This window comes from Mchenga conophoros, linkage group LG1 (assembly GCF_057382185.1).
Source record: "Mchenga conophoros isolate Kocher_MC1m ecotype Shallow Benthic linkage group LG1, M_conophoros_male_GT1.1, whole genome shotgun sequence".
Lineage (NCBI taxonomy): Eukaryota > Metazoa > Chordata > Actinopteri > Cichliformes > Cichlidae > Mchenga > Mchenga conophoros.
This window is the reverse complement of record NC_140526.1, coordinates 23278570-23305060: the sequence shown is the minus strand read 5'-3', so window position 1 is coordinate 23305060 and position 26491 is coordinate 23278570. Positions and strand designations below refer to the sequence as shown.

Sequence of the window (26491 nt, the reverse complement as noted above, 5' to 3'; positions counted from 1 at the left end):
GGGGAGTGGCTCTGATTTTTTTTTTCTGTTTTTTTACGTCGGCAAAACTGGGTGTATGTGTGTGTGCAAAAGAGAGAGAGAGATCGTGTAGGAAACATTTGTCATGTGGCGAGGCTGTTTTTGAGAAATAGCACCATCTTGTGGTCATTTTGTAGTACTGAAGCTTAACTTCCTTTATTTTTATGGCCTCCTATTGTAGTGAGACAAGCCAATATTTCATATGAAGAGTTTGAAAATAAAGAGTTAAAAATCCTACTTTGTTCGATTCAGGCTCATGTTAAAAGGACTTATTTTCTCTCATATATATACATATAGTGTTACAATGGATTCAACACAGCTAGAGGTTCAAATAACTGAGTTCAGTATATGTGCAAGTGATCTCTATGGGCGTGCAGTTCTTGATATGAGCACAGAATCCCATCTTTTGTTCAAACCTTCTGTTTGCAAGGGGCAGCAAATCAGAAGAAAGTTGGCTTAAAGGGTTGGGAGCTAAAACAGTGGATGAGCTGAGGGGCTGCACCAAGGAGCTGTGAAACTTTACTTTTTTAAGTTTTAATATCACTATCTATCGATCGATCGATATATATATATATATATATGTGTTGATCCAGGCCATCAACACGTATGCCCTGTCCGTGATCAGGTACCCTGCTGGGGTAATAGGCTGGCCAAAGGAGGAGATAGAAGCCACTGACATAAAGACAAGAAAGCTCCTTACCATGCATGGAAGGTTTCACCCCAAGTCCAGCACCCTGAGGCTGTACGCTAAGCGGAAGGAAGGGGGCCGGGGACTGGTGAGTGTCAGCACCATGGTCCAGGATGAGACAACGAACATCCAAGAATACATTGGGAAGATGGCCCCAACTGACCGAGTGCTCAGTGAATACCTCAGGCAGCAGAAACCCAAAAAAGAGGAGGGAGACGAGGAACCATCATGGAAGGACAGGCCCCTGCACGGTATGTACCACCGGCAGATAGAGGAGGTGGCTGATATCCAGAAATCCTACCAGTGGCTGGACAAAGCTGGACTGAAAGACAGCACAGAGGCACTAATCATGGCAGCACAAGAACAAGCTCTGAGCACAAGATCCATAGAGGCTGGGGTCTATCACACCAGGCAAGACCCCAGGTGCAGGCTGTGTAAAGATGCCCCTGAGACAATCCAGCACATAACAGCAGGGTGCAAGATGCTAGCAGGCAGGGCATACATGGAACGCCATAACCAAGTGGTCGGCATAGTGTACAGGAACATCTGTGCCGAGTATAACCTGGAAGTCCCGAGGTCAAAATGGGAGATGCCCCCAAGGGTGGTGGAGAATGACCGAGCTAAGATCCTGTGGGACTTCCAGATACAGACGGACAAAATGGTGGTGGCTAACCAACCGGACATAGTGGTGGTAGACAAACAGAAGAAGACGGCCGTAGTGATCGATGTAGCGGTTCCGAATGACAGCAATATCAGGAAGAAGGAACACGAGAAGCTGGAGAAATACCAAGGGCTCAGAGAAGAGCTCGAGAGGATGTGGAGGGTGAAGGTAACGGTGGTCCCCGTGGTAATCGGAGCACTAGGTGCGGTGACTCCCAAGCTAGGTGAGTGGCTCCAGCAGATCCCGGGAACAACATCGGAGATCTCTGTCCAGAAGAGCGCAGTCCTGGGAACAGCTAAGATACTGCGCAGGACCCTCAAGCTCCCAGGCCTCTGGTAGAAGACCTGAGCTTGAAGGATAGACTGCCTGCAGGGGTGAGCGGGGGATATTTTATATCTATATCTATATATGTGGAGAGAGAGAGAGAAAACTGTGAGTTATGCGAAGCGATATAGTGGAATCCACAAATAAAATATTTAACTGGAAATGAGCAGAAAAAAATGACTCTATCTTAAAGACCAGAGGAATATTCTCATTCATTTTCTCCCGCCAGTTCCTGACCACAACAAATGCAAAAACTAAAGATGCTAAAGATGATTTTCAGTAGCTGACGAGGATGTTTTAGTACTCGTAGACCACTTCTTTACATTAACTGAGCACTCAAGCACTTTCTACTCTACACATCTTTCACTCATTCACACACATTAGTACAAGCTTTTTGCTTTGCCTAATTGTTTTTTTTTGCTGAGACCTTGCTGATGCTTACATCTGATAAACTGCTCTCAACCCTTGTTGCTATTTCGCAGCACACACAAGGTCTCTGTCTGCTTGACAGAAAAGGCCTCCTCCTCCCTCCACAAGCCAATGCTATAGCCACCAAACTCTGGGTAAAACACACACACACACACACACACGGGTCTATGTGGTATGGCGGGACTATACTACGTCAATCCGCCCGGTGGTGGTTTAAGTGGACTACCCTTTTGAAAGGACTTAGAGCCAAGGGAGCGAGGTTAAAGTGTTCGAAAAAATCTGAAAAAAATTTGGGTCACTTCAGACCTCATACACTCCCTATAGAAGTCTAGATACACTGATACACACCAACCAGACTCTATTGTGTTTTCTGGAGACATTGTCCACTTGACAACAATGTGTTTTATGAGGTCCAAAAAAAACAATATTGGGTCTTTAAAGGGACAATGATGTAATATGTAAATAGCTCATCATTACCATGAATACACATCTGACAGGACACAGGATTACTGGAACATCATTTTATTAGTGTTCTTGGATCTGAACATTAATTTTAACCATAAATAAAAAAAGAAATCTATGGACAAAAATGCCCACGCTTCCCACAGAAATATAAAAATATAGAAAACAGAAAAATTAAAAACATTTAAAATGAATTTTAATAGTTTAAAGGTAAATATTAAGGGGAGAAAATATGCATTTATAATTTTTTATTTTAAATATAACCCGTCAAAAAAACCCCTAAATAAATTAAATGTAAAAATTATGAAATACAAACTACTTCTGTATTTAACAAGAACTTTTTTTTCTTTAAACAGAACATCAGTGTTAACAACAATTGGCAATCTGACCAAGATGTAAAACCACAGCTCTCTAAACAGTTATTTTAGTTCATTTTTTTCTGCCTTTTTGCAGTTAATCCTCTGTTTCTTACAAAATCTCTTATGTTTTGAACTGTTCTTCCTGCCAACACCGGATCTTCTACCAATTTGCAATGACTGCATTCATTTTTGGTGGCTAGTTTCCCTTCGTTTATGTGGTCTTTAAAATGCCTCATCACTGCAGCAACCTCAGCCTTGGACCACATGTTTTTGGGAGCTCTTCGGGAATTGTGGGATTGAGCAGCATTTTTCTCTGGAAGATATATAAAGTAGTAGTAGTTAAAACAAACAAAAAACCAAACAAAAAAAACAAAAAACATTTGGTGGTTAAAAGAATGGATGCTACCCTGTACTAACTTCTGAAATGTGTTGCTACCATCAATATCAAAACGAGCTAAAATTCTCTTTGAAAATTTATCAAATTTCTAAAATGAGACATTTAGTGTTCCGCTGTGAATAAAAGACTGAATAAAAAGTTGAATAAAAGTCTCTTGATGCATGCTCAATCATCCAGGTAAGTAAATCCCAAAACGTTGATTCTGTTAATCTGGACGTAGCGTTTTCAGTGGGAGAAACATTTTGTCACTCATCCAAGTGACTTTTTGCCACCACTCTGCACTTTGCCATATGTTGCAAAGTGATGAAACAATAATAAGCTTAGAGAACCAACTGCACCCCTTACCTTCAGAGGGAGCAGCAGTCTCACTTGCTGCAGGCATTGTGAGTGGTCCTTCATCTGCTGATTACACAATTTGATTAAGTTTTAATATTTGTAACAAACATTTTATCCACAGAAACCAAGCTAGTGGTAACTTACCACAATCTACAGTGTCTTGGAGCTGCGCTGTGTTTGTGGAATCAGCTACTGCATGTACAGGCTCACTGGTGCCACACGCCAACATTGTGAGTGCTGTGTCATCATCATCTGATTCACTCTCACTGTCCTTTGTTTCAGCATCACTTAATGCAATTTCATCTGAGAAATTGTGGGAAAACCCCCCCAAAAAACCAAACACAAACCCCCCAAAAACCTCACATTAACAACGAGATATGACAAAATACAGAACAAATACTGGAAATTATAGTACATAGTTTTACTATTTAAGGCCACCACTCTGCAGTTTGCCAAATGTTGCAAAGTGATGAAACAATAGACTTCAAGAACCTTAAATCATGGACATTTAACAGAATGGTCTGTGCTTTTAGGTTTTAATTCGGTTGATAAAGCATAATATTCAACTACTGCCCTAATATTTGCTCCTTTCAATACAAACCTTCTATTTTGATCTCATCCAGTGATTTCCCCTGGATCTGGGAAAGTTGTCCTTTTTCCAGTGTTAAAAGCAGTTTGGAAATCTTGGCCAGCTGTGTTGTGGGAACTGGTAATCTGTAGAATTCGCGGTGAACGCGGATATCATGACCCAGGAAATCTGCAACCTGATCAAGTTCGTTGTTTTTCAAATTAAGGACTTGTGAGAGTGTGGCAACATGTTTTCTGAGCTGTGTCGATCTTAGATACTCAGGCTGCTTTGCTCCACACTGGTGTGCATGAACACGCAAGGAGTCCATTCCTCTGTAATGACTCATTGATCGGGGTCTTGCAAAGAGGTAGATATTAGTGGCACAAATACCACAGTCAGGCCTCCTACTAACCAGTAGTGACAGAGCATCCAGCATGCTTGGTGTTAGCAGAACTGGAACATTTCTGTCCCTTTTTCCCATTATTTCTATTCTACAGAAATAGTTACAGAGTCTCTGTTCCATTTCTGAGAGCCCCATGGCAACATCTGTGTGGAGTGCTGTTTTGTCTCTTTCAAGAAAACTTTTGAGGCGCATCTTTGAAACCTCTCCAGAACGTCTTCGGTTGAACACAATGATTTGTGAGAGTGTAACTTGTGCAAGTTGGGCATAATTCTGAGCTGTGGCTTCGTTCTCCAAGCTGCAAAAGGCACTTTCTGCAGATTTTTGAAGGTAGTGATGGAGAATCCGAACATCCTCTGTAAAGGGCAATGTTGATGGCTTGTTAAACTTTGCCTCACTCAATGTGTTCAAGGCACGGTGAGACACCATCTCAGACCATTTGGAGACATACAACTTCTTGAACGCATCAGTGGACTTGATTAGGGCTTCATCCTCTGTCATGAGGGCACGACAATGGATAATGTCAGACATTTTATGCAGTGTATGTCCCAGTTTCAGCGCAAGGCTTGGAGTTTTGTATGACAGTGTCTCTTCATCAAAACCTGAAACTTTCTTTACTGCTTGCACAACTCTCTGGAAATTAGCAGGCTTAATAGCTTCTTCCATGTTATGCACTGAGAATTCTGTGCGCAGACACAACAACAAACGTCCCGCTTCACGAAGCTTCTGTCGTATATAATCATACTTTGTAGGGTCTTGTCCATGTTTATTGTAGAGGGACTGGGCAAACTGAATAACAGTAAAGTCATTTCGCACAGCTGAGGCAATCTCATCTTGTTTCATAACAGCAAGAACCTTCCAGACTCCACTTGACACCTGCGGATAACACTGAGACTCCAGAGTTAAAGCCAGGCCGAGTACTTTGGTTCTTCCAGGTTCTTTATCCGTGTCATCTTTTGGTTTGTTAGGACATCTGCGGACATGTCTCCAAAGATCCTTGCGAACATACATCCCTTGACAATAAAAGCAATGAGCAAACTTTCCCTCTACTGCTTTAATCTTGGGTCTTCTCTTCACTTTCAGTGGTCCCACTCCACCATGCAAAACTGCAGCATTATGCTTAAAATTTCCCTTATTTCTCAATTTCTCTAACAGACTTTTACGCTCGTTTGAGTCTCTAGGCAGGGAAAATGCATGCACAACATCAGGAGCCGTTTTGTGCGTTTTCAGGTGGCGGGAAATTTTAGCTTGTGGTTTGCCACAAAAATAGCAGTAATTTCTTTTACTTAAAGTCATTTTTTCTGATTCAGTTTCGCAAAGCTCACTTTTATCTTGTGGCTTGTCCTTTGTCAAGTTGTGGATTAAATTCATTGAATCTGATTGTTCATGCGCTTTGGAGATGTCATCTTGGCATAGCAGACCTTTTGATGTGCTTGGCAATAATGAGATGTCTTCATCTGAATCTTCATCATATGACTCTGAATCTGGCACATATTCTTCTTCTGATATGCTGTGGTTGCCATCATCATCGCTTGATATTTGATCCAGAACTGAATGTGGCAATCCATCCTCCCCTGAATATTCAGAAATTTCTTCTTTCTGGAATGTAAGAACAAAAGTTTTTTTAATTGATCAATACTTTAGACAGGTAAAAAATAAACTGAAAAAAAGTCAAGCCAAATATGAATGGGATACACACCTGTGTTGACTGGTGGCAATTCTGATTTGCCAATTTTGCAAGGCAAGATTTGTGCCAGACCCCTAAACAAACTGAAACACATTTTGATAGACTTAATTTAGCTTTGCAGTTCTATTTAAGTGAAGTAGTTTTTTGTCAAAGCATTGCAGTAATGTCAAATGCTGAAAAAACAAAAAAAAACAAAACTGTTCACATTAAGGATATTTTAATGACTACACATACACTGCTAATCCCCCTCCCCCCCCCAAAAAAGGACATCCCAGATGTGAATGAAGGAATTATTCTTATTAAATACTTTGTTCTTTAGGTAGTTGAGTGGCATGAAAGTGTGTAGTTGAATGTGTGTGGCCTCCAGATGCCTGTACGACTTCCCTACAATGCCTGGGCATGCTCGGGATGAGGTGGCGGATGGTCTCCTGAAGGATCTCCTCCAAGACCTGGACTAAAGCATCTGCCAACCCCTGGACAGTTTGTGGTGGATGGAGTGAGACATGATGTCCCAGATGTGCTCAATTGGATTCAGGTCTGGGGAACAGGCGGGCCAGTCCATAGCATCAATGCCTTTGTCATGGAGGAACTGCTGACATACTCCAGCCACATGAGGCCCAGTGTCGTCTCGCATTAGGTGGACCCCAGGGCCAAATGCACCAGCATGTGGTCTCACAAAGGGTCCGAGGACCTCATCTTGTTACCCAATGACAGTCAGGCTCTCTGGCAGGCACAGAAATGCCACCCCTCACCATTACTGACCCACTGCCAATATGATCATGCTGGAGGATGTTGCAGGCAGCAGAACATTCCCCACGGCATCTCCAGACTGTCACGTGCTCAGTTTGAACCTCCTTTCAGCTGTGAGGAGCATAGGGTGCCCGTGCTGAAGTTGCCAAACTTTGTGTTTTCTGGCAAATGCCAAACATCCTGCATGGTGTTGGACTGCAAGCTCAATCCCCACCTGTGGATGCTGGACCCTCAAGTCACCCTCATGAAGTCAGTTTCTGACCATTTGAGCAGACAGATGCACATTTGTGGCCTGTTTGAGGTCATTTTGCAGGGCTCCTCTTGTTCCTCCTTGCACAAAGGTGGAGGTAGCGGTCCTGCTGCTGGGTTGTTGCCCTCCTATGGCCTACTCCACATCCAGGTAGCACCTCCATGCTCTGGACACTACACTAACAGACACAGCAAACCTTCTTGCCACAGCTCACATTGATGTGCTACGCTAGATGAGCTGCACTACCTGAGCCCCTTGTGTGGGTTGTAGACTGTCTCATGCTACCACTAAAATGAAATCACCGCCAGCATTCAAAAGTGACCATAACATCAGCCAGAAAGCATAGGTGCTGAGAAGTGGTCTGTGGTCACCACCTGCAGAACCAGTCCTTTATTATGGTGAATTGACTATAATTTCCACTTGTTGTCTACTCTATTTGCAAAACAGCATGTGAAACTGGTTGTCAGTGTTACTTCCTAAGTGAACAGTTTGATTTCACAGAAGTGTGACTGACTTGGAGTAACATCGCATTGTTTAAGTGTTCCCTTTATTATTTTGAGCAGTTTATGTTATGGAATGGGGAATTGAGGACAATCCCAAGTATACCATTTTTACAAGGTCCTGCACCAATGAGGTAATACTGCATTTCTTTAATTAGACGTGACCACCCATTAATTAAAAAGGGAGCAGTGTTCATTTCAGCACGTCTTAACTTGTTGAACTCTATTAATGCTTTTTACTATACACTGTACCTATTCACTAAATGTCTCACCTTTGCACTTAAAGCCAAGCCACTTGAGGGAGGAAACCGGTCCCACACACTGAATGCACTTGTCCAAAGATGATATTGTTGTGCACACCAGACGATGATTGTGACACTGTTAGCAAAATATTGCAACATTTATTTGTTTTGGACAGTTGGAAAGGTGTGTTTTCAATTCAGTTGCAGATATCAACTAATAAACTTCGTCCATGTAAATCACATCACACCCAGGTGACTGCCAAACACACACACACACAGCATCCATAAAGAATGATGATAGATTAAATTATTAGTTCATTAAGTGGTACACTGGATTATATTTACCCTTTCAGGCTCTGGATGTTTCAGGTCCAGATCATTGTTTGGAAAGCTGTTTGGTTGCGGCTTTAGGCAGCTCACAGTCTTCTGAATCTGGCTGGTCTCAGTCTTCGTGTGTAACAGATAGAGAATGAAGACAAAAGAACAGTAATCTGACAGTTACTAAAAATGCATCACTCAAGAGGATGAATAGACCATTTCACTATTGGCAAATAGCGTAAGGTACACATCGTGCATGAGAAACATTCATTAAAATCTGTCCTAGGTCAATGTTACCTCTTCAAAATCTTGCACTGAAGAAGAATGCATGGCTTCTGAGCCTTGCTGAGGCATTTCTTCATCAAGATCCTGCAACAAAGAAAAGATGGCACAAAGATTAGACCAAGTGCTCTTCTTGCAACTGTACTGGGCAGTCCTGTGCTTCTGTCTTTAATTTGCATGTGTGTGTGTGTGTGTGTGTGGGGGGGGGGGGGGGGGGGGGGGGGGCTTTCCACTCAAGAAATGTTTTCTTCTGAAAAAAATACTGGCTACAATAGTTAACAACTGATTCCTTTGCAATCATCCATCCTCTTCCACTTATCCTTATCAGGATTGTGGGGTAGCAGTTTTGGGGCCTATACCAGCTACCATAGGGCAGTACAACCTGGACAGATCACCAGTCTAACATGGAAGGACAAGCATTTGCATTCACACCAAAGGGCAGTTTTGAATCACCAGTTAACCTAACCCCATAAGCTACATCTTTGGACTGTGGGAAGAAGCCAGAGTACACAGCGAGAGAGCCCATGCACTACCAGCAGTAAAAAGTGCCTAAAACAAGTTAAGTTGTATAGTACTATCTATCTTAATGTTCAAGCCTGAGTTTCAAACCACATAGAAACAAAGCACATGTAGTCAGTTCTGCATGCTGTAGGTCAAACTGTCAAGAAATACGAGAAGACCCCTCCTAAAACCAGAGTGATGTCACCATGAAGCAAACTTTGACAGAGTCTCCCAATAACAGTGTGGTCCTCCTAAGTCACATTTGGGTGGTTAACACACACACACACACACACACACTCAGATGTTATCCAGACTTGCACTTTGAAACAATGAAAAGGACCTACAAGCCACAGTCCATGTAAATCACATCACACCCAGGTGACTGCCAAACACAAACACACACACAGCATCCATAAAGAATGATGATAGATTAAATTATTAGTTCATTAAGTGGTACACTGGATTATATTTACCCTTTCAGGCTCTGGATGTTTCAGGTCCAGATCATTGTTTGGAAAGCTGTTTGGTTGCGGCTTTAGGCAGCTCACAGTCTTCTGAATCTGGCTGGTCTCAGTCTTCGTGTGTAACAGATAGAGAATGAAGACAAAAGAACAGTAATCTGACAGTTACTAAAAATGCATCACTCAAGAGGATGAATAGACCATTTCACTATCGGCAAATAGCGTAAGGTACACATCGTGCATGAGAAACATTCATTAAAATCTGTCCTAGGTCAATGTTACCTCTTCAAAATCTTGCACTGAAGAAGAATGCATGGCTTCTGAGCCTTGCTGAGGCATTTCTTCATCAAGATCCTGCAACAAAGAAAAGATGGCACAAAGATTAGACCAAGTGCTCTTCTTGCAACTGTACTGGGCAGTCCTGTGCTTCTGTCTTTAATTTGCATGTGTGTGTGTGTGTGGGGGGGGGGGGGGGGGGGGGGGGCTTTCCACTCAAGAAATGTTTTCTTCTGAAAAAAATACTGGCTACAATAATTAACAACTGATTCCTTTGCAATCATCCATCCTCTTCCACTTATCCTTATCAGGATTGTGGGGTAGCAGTTTTGGGGCCTATACCAGCTACCATAGGGCAGTACAACCTGGACAGATCACCAGTCTAACATGGAAGGACAAGCATTTGCATTCACACCAAAGGGCAGTTTTGAATCACCAGTTAACCTAACCCCATAAGCTACATCTTTGGACTGTGGGAAGAAGCCAGAGTACACAGCGAGAGAGCCCATGCATTACAGCAGTAAAAAGTGCCTAAAACAAGTTAAGAAGTTGTATAGTACTATCTATCTTAATGTTCAAGCCTGAGTTTCAAAAAATTTCAACATAGAAACAAAGCACATGCAGTCAGCTCTGCATGCTGTAGGTCAAACTGTCAAGACATACGAGAAGACCCCTCCTAAAACCAGAGTGATGTCACCATGAAGCAAACTTTGACGGAGTCCCCCAATAACAGTGTGGTCCTCCTAAGTCACATTTGGGTGGTTAACACACACACACACACTCAGATGTTATCCAGACTTGCACTTTGAAACAATGAAAAGGACCTACAAGCCACGGTCCATGTAAATCACATCACACCCAGGTGACTGCCAAACACACACACACACAGCATCCATAAAGAATGATGATAGATTAAATTATTAGTTCATTAAGTGGTACACTGGATTATATTTACCCTTTCAGGCTCTGGATGTTTCAGGTCCAGATCATTGTTTGGAAAGCTGTTTGGTTGCGGCTTTAGGCAGCTCACAGTCTTCTGAATCTGGCTGGTCTCAGTCTTCGTGTGTAACAGATAGAGAATGAAGACAAAAGAACAGTAATCTGACAGTTACTAAAAATGCATCACTCAAGAGGATGAATAGACCATTTCACTATCGGCAAATAGCGTAAGGTACACATCGTGCATGAGAAACATTCATTAAAATCTGTCCTAGGTCAATGTTACCTCTTCAAAATCTTGCACTGAAGAAGAATGCATGGCTTCTGAGCCTTGCTGAGGCATTTCTTCATCAAGATCCTGCAACAAAGAAAAGATGGCACAAAGATTAGACCAAGTGCTCTTCTTGCAACTGTACTGGGCAGTCCTGTGCTTCTGTCTTTAATTTGCATGTGTGTGTGTGTGTGTGTGTGGGGGGGGGGGGGGGGGGCTTTCCACTCAAGAAATGTTTTCTTCTGAAAAAAATACTGGCTACAATAGTTAACAACTGATTCCTTTGCAATCATCCATCCTCTTCCACTTATCCTTATCAGGATTGTGGGGTAGCAGTTTTGGGGCCTATACCAGCTACCATAGGGCAGTACAACCTGGACAGATCACCAGTCTAACATGGAAGGACAAGCATTTGCATTCACACCAAAGGGCAGTTTTGAATCACCAGTTAACCTAACCCCATAAGCTACATCTTTGGACTGTGGGAAGAAGCCAGAGTACACAGCCAGAGAGAGCCCATGCATTACAGCAGTAAAAAGTGCCTAAAACAAGTTAAGAAGTTGTATAGTACTATCTATCTTAATGTTCAAGCCTGAGTTTCAAAAAATTTCAACATAGAAACAAAGCACATGCAGTCAGCTCTGCATGCTGTAGGTCAAACTGTCAAGACATACGAGAAGACCCCTCCTAAAACCAGAGTGATGTCACCATGAAGCAAACTTTGACGGAGTCCCCCAATAACAGTGTGGTCCTCCTAAGTCACATTTGGGTGGTTAACACACACACACACACACACACTCAGATGTTATCCAGACTTGCACTTTGAAACAATGAAAAGGACCTACAAGCCACGGTCCATGTAAATCACATCACACCCAGGTGACTGCCAAACACACACACACACAGCATCCATAAAGAATGATGATAGATTAAATTATTAGTTCATTAAGTGGTACACTGGATTATATTTACCCTTTCAGGCTCTGGATGTTTCAGGTCCAGATCATTGTTTGGAAAGCTGTTTGGTTGCGGCTTTAGGCAGCTCACAGTCTTCTGAATCTGGCTGGTCTCAGTCTTCGTGTGTAACAGATAGAGAATGAAGACAAAAGAACAGTAATCTGACAGTTACTAAAAATGCATCACTCAAGAGGATGAATAGACCATTTCACTATCGGCAAATAGCGTAAGGTACACATCGTGCATGAGAAACATTCATTAAAATCTGTCCTAGGTCAATGTTACCTCTTCAAAATCTTGCACTGAAGAAGAATGCATGGCTTCTGAGCCTTGCTGAGGCATTTCTTCATCAAGATCCTGCAACAAAGAAAAGATGGCACAAAGATTAGACCAAGTGCTCTTCTTGCAACTGTACTGGGCAGTCCTGTGCTTCTGTCTTTAATTTGCATGTGTGTGTGTGTGTGTGTGTGTGTGGGGGGGGGGGGGGGGGGGGCTTTCCACTCAAGAAATGTTTTCTTCTGAAAAAAATACTGGCTACAATAATTAACAACTGATTCCTTTGCAATCATCCATCCTCTTCCACTTATCCTTATCAGGATTGTGGGGTAGCAGTTTTGGGGCCTATACCAGCTACCATAGGGCAGTACAACCTGGACAGATCACCAGTCTAACATGGAAGGACAAGCATTTGCATTCACACCAAAGGGCAGTTTTGAATCACCAGTTAACCTAACCCCATAAGCTACATCTTTGGACTGTGGGAAGAAGCCAGAGTACACAGCCAGAGAGAGCCCATGCATTACAGCAGTAAAAAGTGCCTAAAACAAGTTAAGAAGTTGTATAGTACTATCTATCTTAATGTTCAAGCCTGAGTTTCAAAAAATTTCAACATAGAAACAAAGCACATGCAGTCAGCTCTGCATGCTGTAGGTCAAACTGTCAAGACATACGAGAAGACCCCTCCTAAAACCAGAGTGATGTCACCATGAAGCAAACTTTGACGGAGTCCCCCAATAACAGTGTGGTCCTCCTAAGTCACATTTGGGTGGTTAACACACACACACACACACACACACACTCAGATGTTATCCAGACTTGCACTTTGAAACAATGAAAAGGACCTACAAGCCACGGTCCATGTAAATCACATCACACCCAGGTGACTGCCAAACACACACACACACAGCATCCATAAAGAATGATGATAGATTAAATTATTAGTTCATTAAGTGGTACACTGGATTATATTTACCCTTTCAGGCTCTGGATGTTTCAGGTCCAGATCATTGTTTGGAAAGCTGTTTGGTTGCGGCTTTAGGCAGCTCACAGTCTTCTGAATCTGGCTGGTCTCAGTCTTCGTGTGTAACAGATAGAGAATGAAGACAAAAGAACAGTAATCTGACAGTTACTAAAAATGCATCACTCAAGAGGATGAATAGACCATTTCACTATCGGCAAATAGCGTAAGGTACACATCGTGCATGAGAAACATTCATTAAAATCTGTCCTAGGTCAATGTTACCTCTTCAAAATCTTGCACTGAAGAAGAATGCATGGCTTCTGAGCCTTGCTGAGGCATTTCTTCATCAAGATCCTGCAACAAAGAAAAGATGGCACAAAGATTAGACCAAGTGCTCTTCTTGCAACTGTACTGGGCAGTCCTGTGCTTCTGTCTTTAATTTGCATGTGTGTGTGTGTGTGTGTGTGGGGGGGGGGGGGGGGGGGCTTTCCACTCAAGAAATGTTTTCTTCTGAAAAAAATACTGGCTACAATAATTAACAACTGATTCCTTTGCAATCATCCATCCTCTTCCACTTATCCTTATCAGGATTGTGGGGTAGCAGTTTTGGGGCCTATACCAGCTACCATAGGGCAGTACAACCTGGACAGATCGCCAGTCTAACATGGAAGGACAAGCATTTGCATTCACACCAAAGGGCAGTTTTGAATCACCAGTTAACCTAACCCCATAAGCTACATCTTTGGACTGTGGGAAGAAGCCAGAGTACACAGCCAGAGAGAGCCCATGCATTACAGCAGTAAAAAGTGCCTAAAACAAGTTAAGAAGTTGTATAGTACTATCTATCTTAATGTTCAAGCCTGAGTTTCAAAAAATTTCAACATAGAAACAAAGCACATGCAGTCAGCTCTGCATGCTGTAGGTCAAACTGTCAAGACATACGAGAAGACCCCTCCTAAAACCAGAGTGATGTCACCATGAAGCAAACTTTGACGGAGTCCCCCAATAACAGTGTGGTCCTCCTAAGTCACATTTGGGTGGTTAACACACACACACACACACACACTCAGATGTTATCCAGACTTGCACTTTGAAACAATGAAAAGGACCTACAAGCCACGGTCCATGTAAATCACATCACACCCAGGTGACTGCCAAACACACACACACACAGCATCCATAAAGAATGATGATAGATTAAATTATTAGTTCATTAAGTGGTACACTGGATTATATTTACCCTTTCAGGCTCTGGATGTTTCAGGTCCAGATCATTGTTTGGAAAGCTGTTTGGTTGCGGCTTTAGGCAGCTCACAGTCTTCTGAATCTGGCTGGTCTCCGTCTTCGTGTGTAACAGATAGAGAATGAAGACAAAAGAACAGTAATCTGACAGTTACTAAAAATGCATCACTCAAGAGGATGAATAGACCATTTCACTATCGGCAAATAGCGTAAGGTACACATCGTGCATGAGAAACATTCATTAAAATCTGTCCTAGGTCAATGTTACCTCTTCAAAATCTTGCACTGAAGAAGAATGCATGGCTTCTGAGCCTTGCTGAGGCATTTCTTCATCAAGATCCTGCAACAAAGAAAAGATGGCACAAAGATTAGACCAAGTGCTCTTCTTGCAACTGTACTGGGCAGGCCTGTGCTTCTGTCTTTAATTTGCATGTGTGTGTGTGTGTGTGTGGGGGGGGGGGGGGGGGGGGCTTTCCACTCAAGAAATGTTTTCTTCTGAAAAAAATACTGGCTACAATAGTTAACAACTGATTCCTTTGCAATCATCCATCCTCTTCCACTTATCCTTATCAGGATTGTGGGGTAGCAGTTTTGGGGCCTATACCAGCTACCATAGGGCAGTACAACCTGGACAGATCACCAGTCTAACATGGAAGGACAAGCATTTGCATTCACACCAAAGGGCAGTTTTGAATCACCAGTTAACCTAACCCCATAAGCTACATCTTTGGACTGTGGGAAGAAGCCAGAGTACACAGCCAGAGAGAGCCCATGCATTACAGCAGTAAAAAGTGCCTAAAACAAGTTAAGAAGTTGTATAGTACTATCTATCTTAATGTTCAAGCCTGAGTTTCAAAAAATTTCAACATAGAAACAAAGCACATGCAGTCAGCTCTGCATGCTGTAGGTCAAACTGTCAAGACATACGAGAAGACCCCTCCTAAAACCAGAGTGATGTCACCATGAAGCAAACTTTGACGGAGTCCCCCAATAACAGTGTGGTCCTCCTAAGTCACATTTGGGTGGTTAACACACACACACACACACACTCAGATGTTATCCAGACTTGCACTTTGAAACAATGAAAAGGACCTACAAGCCACGGTCCATGTAAATCACATCACACCCAGGTGACTGCCAAACACACACACACACAGCATCCATAAAGAATGATGATAGATTAAATTATTAGTTCATTAAGTGGTACACTGGATTATATTTACCCTTTCAGGCTCTGGATGTTTCAGGTCCAGATCATTGTTTGGAAAGCTGTTTGGTTGCGGCTTTAGGCAGCTCACAGTCTTCTGAATCTGGCTGGTCTCAGTCTTCGTGTGTAACAGATAGAGAATGAAGACAAAAGAACAGTAATCTGACAGTTACTAAAAATGCATCACTCAAGAGGATGAATAGACCATTTCACTATCGGCAAATAGCGTAAGGTACACATCGTGCATGAGAAACATTCATTAAAATCTGTCCTAGGTCAATGTTACCTCTTCAAAATCTTGCACTGAAGAAGAATGCATGGCTTCTGAGCCTTGCTGAGGCATTTCTTCATCAAGATCCTGCAACAAAGAAAAGATGGCACAAAGATTAGACCAAGTGCTCTTCTTGCAACTGTACTGGGCAGTCCTGTGCTTCTGTCTTTAATTTGCATGTGTGTGTGTGTGTGTGGGGGGGGGGGGGGGGGGGGGGGGGCTTTCCACTCAAGAAATGTTTTCTTCTGAAAAAAATACTGGCTACAATAATTAACAACTGATTCCTTTGCAATCATCCATCCTCTTCCACTTATCCTTATCAGGATTGTGGGGTAGCAGTTTTGGGGCCTATACCAGCTACCATAGGGCAGTACAACCTGGACAGATCGCCAGTCTAACATGGAAGGACAAGCATTTGCATTCACACCAAAGGGCAGTTTTGAATCACCAGTTAACCTAACCCCATAAGCTACATCTTTGGACTGTGGGAAGAAGCCAGAGTACACAGCCAGAGAGAGCCCATGCATTACAGCAGTAAAAAGTGCCTAAAACAAGTTAAGAAGTTGTATAGTACTATCTATCTTAATGTTCAAGCCTGAGTTTCAAAAAATTTCAACATAGAAACAAAGCACATGCAGTCAGCTCTGCATGCTGTAGGTCAAACTGTCAAGACATACGAGAAGACCCCTCCTAAAACCAGAGTGATGTCACCATGAAGCAAACTTTGACGGAGTCCCCCAATAACAGTGTGGTCCTCCTAAGTCACATTTGGGTGGTTAACACACACACACACACACACACTCAGATGTTATCCAGACTTGCACTTTGAAACAATGAAAAGGACCTACAAGCCACGGTCCATGTAAATCACATCACACCCAGGTGACTGCCAAACACACACACACACAGCATCCATAAAGAATGATGATAGATTAAATTATTAGTTCATTAAGTGGTACACTGGATTATATTTACCCTTTCAGGCTCTGGATGTTTCAGGTCCAGATCATTGTTTGGAAAGCTGTTTGGTTGCGGCTTTAGGCAGCTCACAGTCTTCTGAATCTGGCTGGTCTCAGTCTTCGTGTGTAACAGATAGAGAATGAAGACAAAAGAACAGTAATCTGACAGTTACTAAAAATGCATCACTCAAGAGGATGAATAGACCATTTCACTATCGGCAAATAGCGTAAGGTACACATCGTGCATGAGAAACATTCATTAAAATCTGTCCTAGGTCAATGTTACCTCTTCAAAATCTTGCACTGAAGAAGAATGCATGGCTTCTGAGCCTTGCTGAGGCATTTCTTCATCAAGATCCTGCAACAAAGAAAAGATGGCACAAAGATTAGACCAAGTGCTCTTCTTGCAACTGTACTGGGCAGGCCTGTGCTTCTGTCTTTAATTTGCATGTGTGTGTGTGTGTGTGTGGGGGGGGCTTTCCACTCAAGAAATGTTTTCTTCTGAAAAAAATACTGGCTACAATAGTTAACAACTGATTCCTTTGCAATCATCCATCCTCTTCCACTTATCCTTATCAGGATTGTGGGGTAGCAGTTTTGGGGCCTATACCAGCTACCATAGGGCAGTACAACCTGGACAGATCACCAGTCTAACATGGAAGGACAAGCATTTGCATTCACACCAAAGGGCAGTTTTGAATCACCAGTTAACCTAACCCCATAAGCTACATCTTTGGACTGTGGGAAGAAGCCAGAGTACACAGCGAGAGAGCCCATGCATTACAGCAGTAAAAAGTGCCTAAAACAAGTTAAGTTGTATAGTACTATCTATCTTAATGTTCAAGCCTGAGTTTCAAACCACATAGAAACAAAGCACATGTAGTCAGTTCTGCATGCTGTAGGTCAAACTGTCAAGAAATACGAGAAGACCCCTCCTAAAACCAGAGTGATGTCACCATGAAGCAAACTTTGACAGAGTCTCCCAATAACAGTGTGGTCCTCCTAAGTCACATTTGGGTGGTTAACACACACACACACACACACACACTCAGATGTTATCCAGACTTGCACTTTGAAACAATGAAAAGGACCTACAAGCCACAGTCCATGTAAATCACATCACACCCAGGTGACTGCCAAACACAAACACACACACAGCATCCATAAAGAATGATGATAGATTAAATTATTAGTTCATTAAGTGGTACACTGGATTATATTTACCCTTTCAGGCTCTGGATGTTTCAGGTCCAGATCATTGTTTGGAAAGCTGTTTGGTTGCGGCTTTAGGCAGCTCACAGTCTTCTGAATCTGGCTGGTCTCAGTCTTCGTGTGTAACAGATAGAGAATGAAGACAAAAGAACAGTAATCTGACAGTTACTAAAAATGCATCACTCAAGAGGATGAATAGACCATTTCACTATCGGCAAATAGCGTAAGGTACACATCGTGCATGAGAAACATTCATTAAAATCTGTCCTAGGTCAATGTTACCTCTTCAAAATCTTGCACTGAAGAAGAATGCATGGCTTCTGAGCCTTGCTGAGGCATTTCTTCATCAAGATCCTGCAACAAAGAAAAGATGGCACAAAGATTAGACCAAGTGCTCTTCTTGCAACTGTACTGGGCAGTCCTGTGCTTCTGTCTTTAATTTGCATGTGTGTGTGTGTGTGTGTGGGGGGGGGGGGGCTTTCCACTCAAGAAATGTTTTCTTCTGAAAAAAATACTGGCTACAATAATTAACAACTGATTCCTTTGCAATCATCCATCCTCTTCCACTTATCCTTATCAGGATTGTGGGGTAGCAGTTTTGGGGCCTATACCAGCTACCATAGGGCAGTACAACCTGGACAGATCGCCAGTCTAACATGGAAGGACAAGCATTTTCATTCACACCAAAGGGCAGTTTTGAATCACCAGTTAACCTAACCCCATAAGCTACATCTTTGGACTGTGGGAAGAAGCCAGAGTACACAGCCAGAGAGAGCCCATGCATTACAGCAGTAAAAAGTGCCTAAAACAAGTTAAGAAGTTGTATAGTACTATCTATCTTAATGTTCAAGCCTGAGTTTCAAAAAATTTCAACATAGAAACAAAGCACATGCAGTCAGCTCTGCATGCTGTAGGTCAAACTGTCAAGACATATGAGAAGACCCCTCCTAAAACCAGAGTGATGTCACCATGAAGCAAACTTTGACGGAGTCCCCCAATAACAGTGTGGTCCTCCTAAGTCACATTTGGGTGGTTAACACACACACACACACACTCAGATGTTATCCAGACTTGCACTTTGAAACAATGAAAAGGACCTACAAGCCACGGTCCATGTAAATCACATCACACCCAGGTGACTGCCAAACACACACACACACAGCATCCATAAAGAATGATGATAGATTAAATTATTAGTTCATTAAGTGGTACACTGGATTATATTTACCCTTTCAGGCTCTGGATGTTTCAGGTCCAGATCATTGTTTGGAAAGCTGTTTGGTTGCGGCTTTAGGCAGCTCACAGTCTTCTGAATCTGGCTGGTCTCCGTCTTCGTGTGTAACAGATAGAAAATGAATATACAGTGCATTTTTGAAGAGGCTTTTGAAACATTAAATAAACTGTATGAGAAAGATAAGTTTCAAGCTATTGTCTTTAAAATATTCACTGTCATGTATAGAGAATTTAAGGCCCTATGATTAAGAGACAAATAGTCAGTGTGATTTCTTTATTTTTTAAGCCATTGCTAAAGGAGTAAAACAATCACCTGTAGCAGCAACGAACTGTCACTAGGGCCCATTTATCTTCAAGGGACAAAATTTAAAATGAATCTAACTAAAGAGGCTACACAGCAAAATCTCCAGTGTTAAATTAACACTAGAGAGTGTCTATATGGGTCCACACAACACTGTTGAGTGTTGAATTAACACTTTTGACAGTGTTATATGTTTAAAAGTAACCTAGTCAGTTTTGAAGATTAACAAAGACTAACACTGAGCAGTGCTGATTTTCTAACACTGGAATATTTCTAACATTTTGAGTTATTTTCCAGTGTTAGAAAATCAGCACTGCTCAGTGTTAGCCATTGTTAATCTTCAAAACTGACTAGGTTACTTTTAAACATATAACACTGTCAAAAGTGTTAATTTAACACTCAACAGTGTTGTATTTAACACTCAGAGGTGTGGACCCTTATAGACACTCTCCAGTGTTAATTTAACACTGGAGATTTTGCTGTGTAGAATCACATTAAACATCAATCACTGTTAAAATTTAGAAACCGAAAGCCATTTTTTATTTCTGCATACCTGCTGATATTTTTTTAGTGCTTTTAGAGGGCTTTGATGTGGCAGCCATCACAATTGCCTGTTTTCCATTAGTACCTACCCCTGTTTTTCCAGTAGGTTATAGTACCATGTAGTTTTTCAGTAACTACTGCACCAAGGTTCCAAGTGATCCAAAGTGATCAGAAAATTTGACATAGACTGAATGCCACCAGGTGGCTGGTCAATGGTGTCACTCGATAAGTTATGAGTGCGCCTCCTTCGTGAAAATCCAAGCCATCATTTTTGAAACTCTGAAATGTTTGAAATAGCGACCAAAATTAACAGCGTGATCCCTGAATTGAACACTAAAGTATAGACTGAGCAGCAGGCATTTTGTCACCTTGACGTCCATGCTTGCTGTGGCATTTATATCACTGGATGCTCGGCTGCATTGCTATAGTTACCCCAGGCACAGTAGGTGATACTCAATTTCAGTGAAAAACTAGATGCCCTAAGTCACGTTAAGCCAATTTGAGTAGGTACAAATGTAAAAATGGCTTAGGGTATGCAATTTATCAGTTCCAAAAAGTACAATTGTAGAAATACCTTGCATCTCCAGAGCCAATCCGAGTCACCATAATTATAGTCTATTTCTTCGCCTGGACTTATGTCTCTGCTTGCAAATAAGCATAGATGGGGCTTTCCATTGATATTTAATATTTTCATCTTAGCACTTGGACTGATGTGGTTGTCGTTGACAAGTCTGCCTAATGACCCATCTTCTTGAGATGCATCCACACTGTGGGGTTAGGCAAAAAAGTATTAGCTTAACTAGTTAGTTAGGAAGCTTTTTTTTTTCATAAATCAAAAGCAATGTGTAATTTAATCTTAATCAAACTACACTGATATAATACGCACCACCAGAGTTTTCCATCAAACTTGAATTCAAACATGAACACCTTCAGGCTGTCATGATAAACTCTGTGTCTCCGCTCACATTCTTCTTTTGTTATGAGTTTACCTCTGTATTCCAAAAGAAAGTCTCCTTTTTGGAATGGAACAGTCGTGAAAATGCCCCGACCTGAATTGCAGAGGCATACCAAGTGAGTGACAAAAGACAAAGTGACAAACTCCAAATCTAATCCAAACTAAAGACCAACTTACCTTTGAAGGCATTTATGTAGTGGATATCAAGTCCCAGTTTGTCCCTTCCAGCAGAAACATGACAGACTGCATCCTCCCGTGGAGGAATGCGTCTCCTTCGCATGTTCTCCTGTACGATTGGCTGTATTACCAAAGCATATAAAGTATTACGATTATCGTCATCATTGTCATCATCATCAGTAGTAGCAGAACTAGCAGTAGTGTAGTTTACAGCATAAACACAGCTGACTTATTCATAGTGCTAATTTATGCCTTCTTTTAAAATGTTAAAGGCCTAGTACTCAAAATGGCGACATGTGACATTTCTGTAATGGCGACTGCAGAGAGTGATACAAGTACTGAGAAAGCTTAGGCATCAAAACTGTAAGAAGTTTTTTCTTCAGGCATATAAATAAATACACGACTAAATACACTTATACCCTTGCTTTTATTTTAGGGCTGTCAGCAGAATGACAGACATTGGACAAACTGCCCGAAATTAGCTAACAGCGACATCAGGGATTTTGACTCAGACTGCGCTGGTTTAATTGTTAATCGCGTTAGTCGCGATGTCGGCATTAACACGTTTAAGCCACAATAATGCTTTAACACCGAGTAAATCCTAACACGGGTTAGCCCGCTTTATCGCGTTGACGCGGTTAGTCGTCAGCCCTATTTTATTTACCCAATGACAAACGCTGGGGCCGTTTTACTTCTTCAAAGACTCACTAACAGTCCATAAAGCATAAATTAAACCAGTTTAATATAGGCCTGTGCACCTATAATTTCATATAGTATTAAAGTCATGGTGCATTTTACATTAAAAAAGGCTTACCTTTGTGTTTTTAATCCGTCTTCGTATTGCCGTCGACATACACTTGTTAAAGGGCACGCGCGCGAAAGTTGTGGCGCCGTTTCCTGTAGGTACCGCCTATATATATAGCCTACCAATCACAATGACTTCCGGCCGTGTGTATTGAAAATGTGTATTAAATTGCAGTACCTACACACATCCACTCTAACTCGAAACGTCGCTGTGCAATACACTGGAATACACAAAAATCAGGTGAGGGGTATAGGTGGACTTTTAAGAAAATCAGAAAATCTTTTAATTATAGTTTAATAAATGAATTTACACTACAGTTTAAGCAAATACAGGTCAAAAGATAAATAATGACCTCATAAGAAGTAGAAAAAATTATTATTTAGACACTTAAAAATGCATTTACAAGTCATGTTTTAGGGGGACACATGAATACACAGCAAAAAGTCGAAATGTCCCCGGAGCCCAGGTACAGCGCAGGTCAAATGTCAATCCATACCACATAGACGCACTCACACACACACACTGATAGAAGCATCTGAGGACACTTGGGAGCAGGGGCGTAATTTCCAGGGTGGTTAGGGAGGTTATGACCCCCCCAATAATCAGACCCAACCAATATAACCCCCTCAATAAAGTTATGAATTATCTTGCATAAATAGGTATAAATAAGTTGATTTTCTTTACTCATTTCAGGTATTACCAGGAAAATAGTTCCATGTTTAATCATCTGGGAATTTACCCAGATTTATTTATTTATTTAGACAGAGATATTACTTGGGAAGCAGCATCTTACCCAAGGATACTTTCTACATGCAGACTGTAAGAACTGGGGACTGAACTAGCTCTGCCCAATGAACCACAGCCATACATAGTTTTAGACACACAGATACCTAGTGTTCAAACCTTCTGTTTGCGAGGGGCAGCCAATAACAGCAGGGTTGGCTTAAAGCTAACTTTGCTCCTTAACCCTTTCACTCATAGTGGTCACTACAGTGGACAGCTATTCAAAGGCTTTCTTGTATTTGTGTCAGTGTTGATGGTATACTTGCACATAAACCACTACACCGGACACTGATGTGTCACGCCATACCCTGCCACCCACTGGTCGTTTAATGTTACTAGAGATGTATGTCGTGTTTCATTGTAATTATTGCTATTTAACCCTGTCATGCATGAAGTATGCCAACCTCAATAGGGATTTCATCTTTAGGCATGAAAAGATGAATTAAAGTACTTAAGAGAAAAATCCTGATTGAAGTTGTCATAATCCATGCATGAAAGGGTTAAAGGAGGAGGACCTAAAACAGCTATTTTAAATAAATTCAATGAATTTTCTCTGGCTGATATTTGTCCTTTGAGTTCTGGACATCCTGTGGCAACGCAGCCGTCTACCAGCTTCCTTCTGCAGACGAGCTTTATGGAGATGCTGACATCAGTTTCCAGCAGGACTTGGCACCTGCCCACGCTGCCAAAAGTACCAAAACCTGGCTCAATGATCATGGGATTGTTGTGCTTCATTGGTCAGAAAACTCACCTGACCTGAACTCCAAAGAGAATCTATGGGGCATTGCCAAGAGAAAGATGAGAGACATGAGACTGAACAATGGAGAAGAGCTGAAGGCCACTATTGAAGCATCCTGGCTTACATAACACCTCAGTGGCATAGGGCATATATACTATGCCGCACTGAGGCAGTAATTCATGTGACCCAAACCAAGTACCGAGTACATATGCATGATTACTTTTCAGAGGTCCGACATTTCTCTATTTAAAATCTTTGTTTTATTGTTTTCGTGTAATATTCTGATTTTCTGAGCTTTTGAATTGGGGGTTTTCACAAGTTGTAAGCCATGGCCAACAAAATTATAACAAATAAAGGCTTGAAATATCTCAGTCCAGTACAGCACCTTTGGGATGTGGTAGGATTCACATCATGGATGTACAGCCCAACAAATGTGCAGCAACTGTGTGATGCTGTCATGTCAACATGGACCAGAATTTCCTGCAACTTGCAGAATCGATCTGAAGACCATCCCGGTACTAGCAGGCTGCACCTAATGAAGTCATCACTGAGTGTGGTTTTTTAAACATGTGACACGTGTTAGTCCAGTAAATAACGGAGCGCATGGCTGACACAGATAAGGTGTACACAGATTCATAAATACCGCCACTAGGAGGAGCTCGTCTACAGCTAAACAGCTGAGCTTTGTCGTAACCTTGTGCTCGGAAGCCCTCCTTCCTTATTTATCATATCAGGTTTACTTGTGCTGAACCATCAGCTTTAAATAAAACACATACAGCCAACCTGACACAGTTACACCATTTTGGTTTCATTGTCCTCGTAGAACTGAAGCTGAAAACAAACCCAAACCAGCGCAAACTAACGAACAATTAAAGACACAGATGTCATGTGTTCAGTTTGGAACCAGATGGTTGCTATTTTTTATTTCATACAATAAAAATCATTCATTGTCACAGTCTGTTAATTTATTTATTAATTTACTGATATCTGAGGCTTGTTACGTCATATTTCCCGTATGAAAATCGATATAATCTCAATTAATTATTCTTTTTTATTATTGGGATAATGACTGATTGCTGTAATTAGGAGCAGTCATCTGTACTGATACAAGGTTGGCTTTGTTTTCCTGACATGCAGAAATCATGCCGCTTGTGCAGGTTTCTCGTGCACTGAGAGCAAAACAGTCAGCAGTCGGCTCTTTTGTTTGAGACCAGATTCAGTGTGTGTGTGTGTGTGTGTGTGTGTGTGTGTGTGTGTGTGTGTGAGAGAGAGAGAGAGAGAGAGGGAGGGGGGGTTGAGGCAGTTTTTAGGATACAGCAGAGTGAGTGAGGAGGCTAGAGAGAGAGAGCGGGATGCTGACAGACTGCTGATAGATGGTTAAAAATGGCGAAATCTCGTTCGACCCCTGCGACCCACCACCTCAATGTAGCACTGTAGGTCGGAACATGTAGTATCTGAAGCTGGACGTCTGCGCTCCTTTCGCTCTTTTTTTTTCTTTGACCCGTGTTTGTTCATCTCACGTTGTTCTCTGCGAGTGCTGGAATATCTTCCGTGTTTAAATGGCACCCACAAGGCGCCGCCGCCTTCTGTGCTTTTTGGGAATACTCCTGAACGCTTTAATCGGTAAGTGGCATTATCTTATAGCGTAGTATGCAGCAGAGTGTAACAGCGTGACAGAGGAGGACAGCCTCTCTCAGCTCGGTGCTTACAGCAAGCAGCGAGCCTGTTAGTGACCAGTAACCCTGAACTTGGCCCCTCTCCGGTGTCTGTTTGTATTCTGGGCAGTAAGAGCCGGAGTGAGCGCCCTTGTGTCTCGTGCACCGCGGAATGCCTGTGTGCACTTTGCCGACATGTGCACCAACACCTGGAGTGTGCTTAAAGTTGTACTCTGTGCTTTCTGCAGCGCTTGTACTGTAAGTGTTTTTACGCACAGATGCTTCGGAGCACTCAGATGTCCAGGTAGCTCCACGATACGAGGCATCCCACCCAAGTTTGCTGTAGTCCCCCAATAATGAGGGTCGATATCTCATTTGCACGTATTTTGATCCACATTAGATTAAAGTTAAGGGTGAACTATGATTGCCTACACAGAGAAAGTCTTGCCAACAGGAGCCAACAGTGTGCAGGTTAGAAGGGCTTAACTCACAGCTAACTTGTAAAAAGTGACTATGCGCCTCTCATAAATAGTTTCATTTAATATCAGGGGACTTTTTCAAGCAGATGGAGGTCTTGACTGTCCAGTCCTCAGAGCACACCACCCTGCGACTGGGTGAGGTGACAGTGGTTATTGCTCTCAGAATAGATTAAACGACTGTAGTTATTGCCTGCTGGGGAGAATATTTGTACAGATTAAATGTCAAGACTGTCTCTCTCTTTCTTTTCAAATTTTCTTTCACATCCCTTTGTTCAATATGACAGACAGTTTCTCTCTCGCTCTATGTGGGGCCCCCTTAATTCAAAGGCAAGAGAGAGTATTGAGTATTTGCAAAGCATACCACACAGGGACCCACAAAGGCCCCACTGGAATCATAAAGGCCTGTACACAGTGGTTCATAACATGTTCAGCGAGAGGGCTGGGAACAAAAACGTCAGAAACAGAGCTCTGTGATGGATGAAGCTCCAATCTTCCCATCACATTAAGGAAATGAAGCGCTTTCAAGTGCCTGGCCGCCGCAGAGATTAGATTCAGTTTAGATAAAGTCACTTTTTATGATATTTTAGGCAGTTTTGATAACACAGAGAAAAGAA

At 42.1% G+C, this 26491-nt stretch overlaps 3 protein-coding genes across 5 annotated transcripts in view; 1 reads left to right on the top strand and 2 right to left on the bottom strand.

Annotated features, from left to right (window-relative positions):
- Positions 1–2423: 2423 nt before the first annotated feature.
- On the bottom strand, positions 2424–9683 carry LOC146583376 (uncharacterized). Of its 3 annotated transcripts, none has more exons than XM_085270604.1 (9): positions 9646–9683; positions 8687–8758; positions 8417–8518; positions 8102–8207; positions 6342–6412; positions 4276–6241; positions 3819–3977; positions 3684–3737; positions 2424–3254 (listed from the first exon to the last, which is right to left on the bottom strand). In XM_085270604.1, exons 2-9 carry the CDS (start codon positions 8741–8743, stop codon positions 3007–3009), a joined length of 2763 nt encoding a protein of 920 aa, XP_085126730.1. In that variant the 5' UTR covers positions 8744–8758; positions 9646–9683; the 3' UTR covers positions 2424–3006. The 3 variants fall into 3 exon arrangements, with proteins under 3 accessions (XP_085126730.1, XP_085126722.1, XP_085126739.1); XM_085270596.1 differs by having other exon boundaries at positions 3684–3740; positions 9646–9682; XM_085270613.1 differs by having other exon boundaries at positions 3684–3740; positions 6342–6403; positions 9646–9682.
- A 9725-nt stretch (positions 9684–19408) lies between these two features.
- On the bottom strand, positions 19409–22730 carry LOC146583375 (histone-lysine N-methyltransferase set-1-like). Its single transcript, XM_085280651.1, has 5 exons — positions 22231–22730; positions 21417–21537; positions 21171–21333; positions 20859–21051; positions 19409–19537 (listed from the first exon to the last, which is right to left on the bottom strand). Exons 1-5 carry the CDS (start codon positions 22267–22269, stop codon positions 19409–19411), a joined length of 645 nt encoding a protein of 214 aa, XP_085136777.1. The 5' UTR covers positions 22270–22730.
- Positions 22731–25078: 2348 nt separating this feature from the next.
- The window catches only part of igdcc3 (immunoglobulin superfamily, DCC subclass, member 3), a 70843-nt gene continuing 69430 nt past the window's right edge, over positions 25079–26491 (top strand). The window contains exon 1 of the mRNA XM_085270582.1: positions 25079–25366. Within this exon, the coding sequence (XP_085126708.1) occupies positions 25303–25366 (64 nt within the window). The 5' untranslated portion in view covers positions 25079–25302. The remainder of the gene's footprint in view (positions 25367–26491) is intronic.

Bases quoted from the DNA above. Each gene is read 5' to 3' on its own strand.
- LOC146583376 (XM_085270596.1), bottom strand. From the start codon at position 8,743: ATGCCTCAGCAAGGCTCAGAAGCCATGCATTCTTCTTCAGTGCAAGAT. The intron at 8,519-8,686 runs GTAACATTGACC...TTACACACGAAG, and splicing joins CAGTGCAAGATTTTGAAGAG to ACTGAGACCAGCCAGATTCA. The intron at 3,741-3,818 runs GTAAGTTACCAC...TTGTGTAATCAG, and splicing joins CCAAGACACTGTAGATTGTG to CAGATGAAGGACCACTCACA.
- LOC146583375 (XM_085280651.1), bottom strand. From the start codon at position 22,269: ATGTCGACGGCAATACGAAGACGGATTAAAAACACAAAG. The intron at 21,538-22,230 runs GTAAGCCTTTTT...TTGGTAATACAG, and splicing joins GACGGATTAAAAACACAAAG to CCAATCGTACAGGAGAACAT. The intron at 19,538-20,858 runs GTATTTCTACAA...TTACACACGAAG, and splicing joins ATTGGCTCTGGAGATGCAAG to ACGGAGACCAGCCAGATTCA.